Source organism: Anneissia japonica, unplaced genomic scaffold (genome assembly GCF_011630105.1).
Source record: "Anneissia japonica isolate Jap-2015-1 unplaced genomic scaffold, ASM1163010v1 scaffold287726_len2788222_cov184, whole genome shotgun sequence".
In the NCBI taxonomy this organism is placed as follows: Eukaryota; Metazoa; Echinodermata; class Crinoidea; order Comatulida; family Comatulidae; genus Anneissia; species Anneissia japonica.
In genome coordinates this window covers 1,286,661-1,289,141 of record NW_022705125.1, presented here as the reverse complement: position 1 = coordinate 1,289,141, position 2,481 = coordinate 1,286,661, and the positions used below count along the sequence as shown (strand labels likewise).

The window sequence follows — 2,481 nt, the reverse complement described above, 5'->3', positions numbered from 1 at the left end:
GCAACCATGGGTTTAACCGGTAAGTTTGAAATACGATAGTATGAAATAAATGAAAAAAAAAATGATACAAGGCTTTGTGATTCATTATTTCAAACTTTATTAGTTCATCTTCAGGAATGAAGATGAAAGTAAAGTTTATTTCATACACAATCTTATACTCCTATTCTACATATAGAAATACTGTATATATGTCAAGGAGATACCCAAGATTAAAGCATCTTCACTTGACGCAGAGTAATGTTTTAATCAAATATTGAAATTACTTTCTATGGCGGGCTGTTGTCTCTTACAGGTGGAAAAAAGACAAGAATTAACAATCAGCGGTTGGATGAGGACTGTAAGTTTCTTATATTAATTACAGTATCTACACTCTGTCATTGACCATTAACGAAATTACCTGGTACTTTGCCGGTGGCAAATTGTTGCAATAGAGATAACCCGAGCAAAAGGGAAATTAATTTTATGAATGTTTATATTATTAATGTTTGAAAATGAATTTATTTTCTTCTTTTTTTATTATGAGGACACAAAAATCAAGCGTTGACAAAGACTACAGGAGAAAACGCAAATTTCCGTTGTGCAGTATTATCATATGGTTATATAACAATACTGCACAACAGAAATGAATACTCAGTTCCGTTGTGCAGTATTATTAAATGATTATAGTGGCGTCCTCTAAAGTTTAGTATTGGCTTTCTTGTCCACGCTGTTTATTCACTCTCACTGCCCTATCCCACACAGACTAATTGTTTCTAATCATTCTCGCCTGACTTTATACTATGGCTTTTTCTACCCTTACACACTCGCCACTGAGGAAGGACTAGTGTCCGAAAGCTCTGGTTCCATTTCTGGTTGTTTACTTACGTTTACTTTTTAGGTTACTTATCAAATTTGTATATCTACCGAAATCCAGTCATTGTTGTTTTTCAATATTTTTCCTTTTACTCTTATTATAATTTGTTTACTTATTCGGTATAAAACATTCAAAATGTAACAAAAGTTGAAAACATCATGAGTTTACCTATAATAATATGATATGAATATGAGCGATGTAAACTGCATTGAGAGTACATTATTAAATTAATGGTGAATTTACGGTCAATTCATGTTACATCAAACATGAATTTCAATAACAATGACAATGTCGTCTTCTACCTGTCACTGTACTTATTATCCAAGATATCTTCGTGTAATTGAGTTTTATTACTAAATATACTTATAATATTAGTAATATTGTACTTAGAAGACCGATTAAAGTTTAAAGATATATTAAATATCAAATTAATATTATGACATTACTGTCTTATCAAATCATATAAATCCTATAAAACGTCTATTATTAAAAAATACTACAAAATAATTTTAGCATCTACCGGATATTAATTAAATTGAAACGGTGGGCTACATACGAAAAGGATGCTAAGGCCAATGAGAACCAATAATTATACGACTCTAAACTGATGTATAGACTTTGAAATTGACTAATGAAATTAGAATGAAAAGATCAAAGAACTTGACACGACTATTAGAGTAATAGTTTACAGCTTATTACCGTATCTATTGTGAACAGGTTAATGTTTTCTAACGCACAGTACAACAAAAATTGTATACGGTACTTAATTAAAATGCTGGATTGGATGATGACGTCATAAATATTTCTATGACGACAATGCAAATTGATGATTTTTCTTACCACCTTCAGTTAATTTTAATGTATTTAAACCATATATATATATATATATATATATATATATAGTATATAGTATATATATACATAGGTCTATATAAAACCACAATTTTCTTTTCTCTTTATATATAATATATATAGGCCTACCTAAATGTTATATACCCAATTTTATAGTCTATTTTGCAATTATTTCTTTTTTCATAATTAATCCAAAAATTTCATTCAAATTAGCCTAATCCAAAATGGTCGTGTGAAAATCACCAAAAACGGTGGATTTTAAACGTTTTATTATATTATTAACGTTATTTTATTAGATAATTCATAATTCATTGGTTTTCAAAATAATTATAACAAATTTGTTTAATAATAAACCGTTTACAGAATTATTGACAACTGGCTTACAGTTTTTTTTCTCTTTCGTGGCGTAACCACCACCTTTATTCAAACAATCAGTACAGTACAGTACAATATTTCCTTCTATATTGATTTTTTTTTTTCATCTTTTTTCATTACCTTCATGGTATTACTGTTTTTTTTTTTTTATACAACCAGTAACGTGTATAATCGAATAAAGGTACAGTAATTTGGAACTAAATATAATTTAAATTGTTTAATAGAATAATTTTATTTTTTTTTAAATATCACATTATACGGTATATCATTATAATTAGCATACTTTATTTAATATAATCTTCATGAAATGAAAGAATACCATTTTTTAAAATTTTAAATATATATTATATATACACATATACATTCACACATACCCATATATAGGCCTATATATATATATG

The 2,481-nt window shown here is 27.6% G+C and overlaps 1 protein-coding gene across 1 annotated transcript in view; it reads left to right on the top strand.

Annotated features, from left to right (window-relative positions):
• The first annotated feature begins 297 nt into the window (after positions 1 to 297).
• Positions 298 to 2,481, top strand: part of LOC117105285 (neuronal acetylcholine receptor subunit alpha-9-like) — a 9,743-nt gene continuing 7,559 nt past the window's right edge. The window contains exon 1 of the mRNA XM_033246395.1: positions 298 to 337. Coding sequence (XP_033102286.1) covers positions 329 to 337 — 9 coding nt within the window. The 5' untranslated portion in view covers positions 298 to 328. The remainder of the gene's footprint in view (positions 338 to 2,481) is intronic.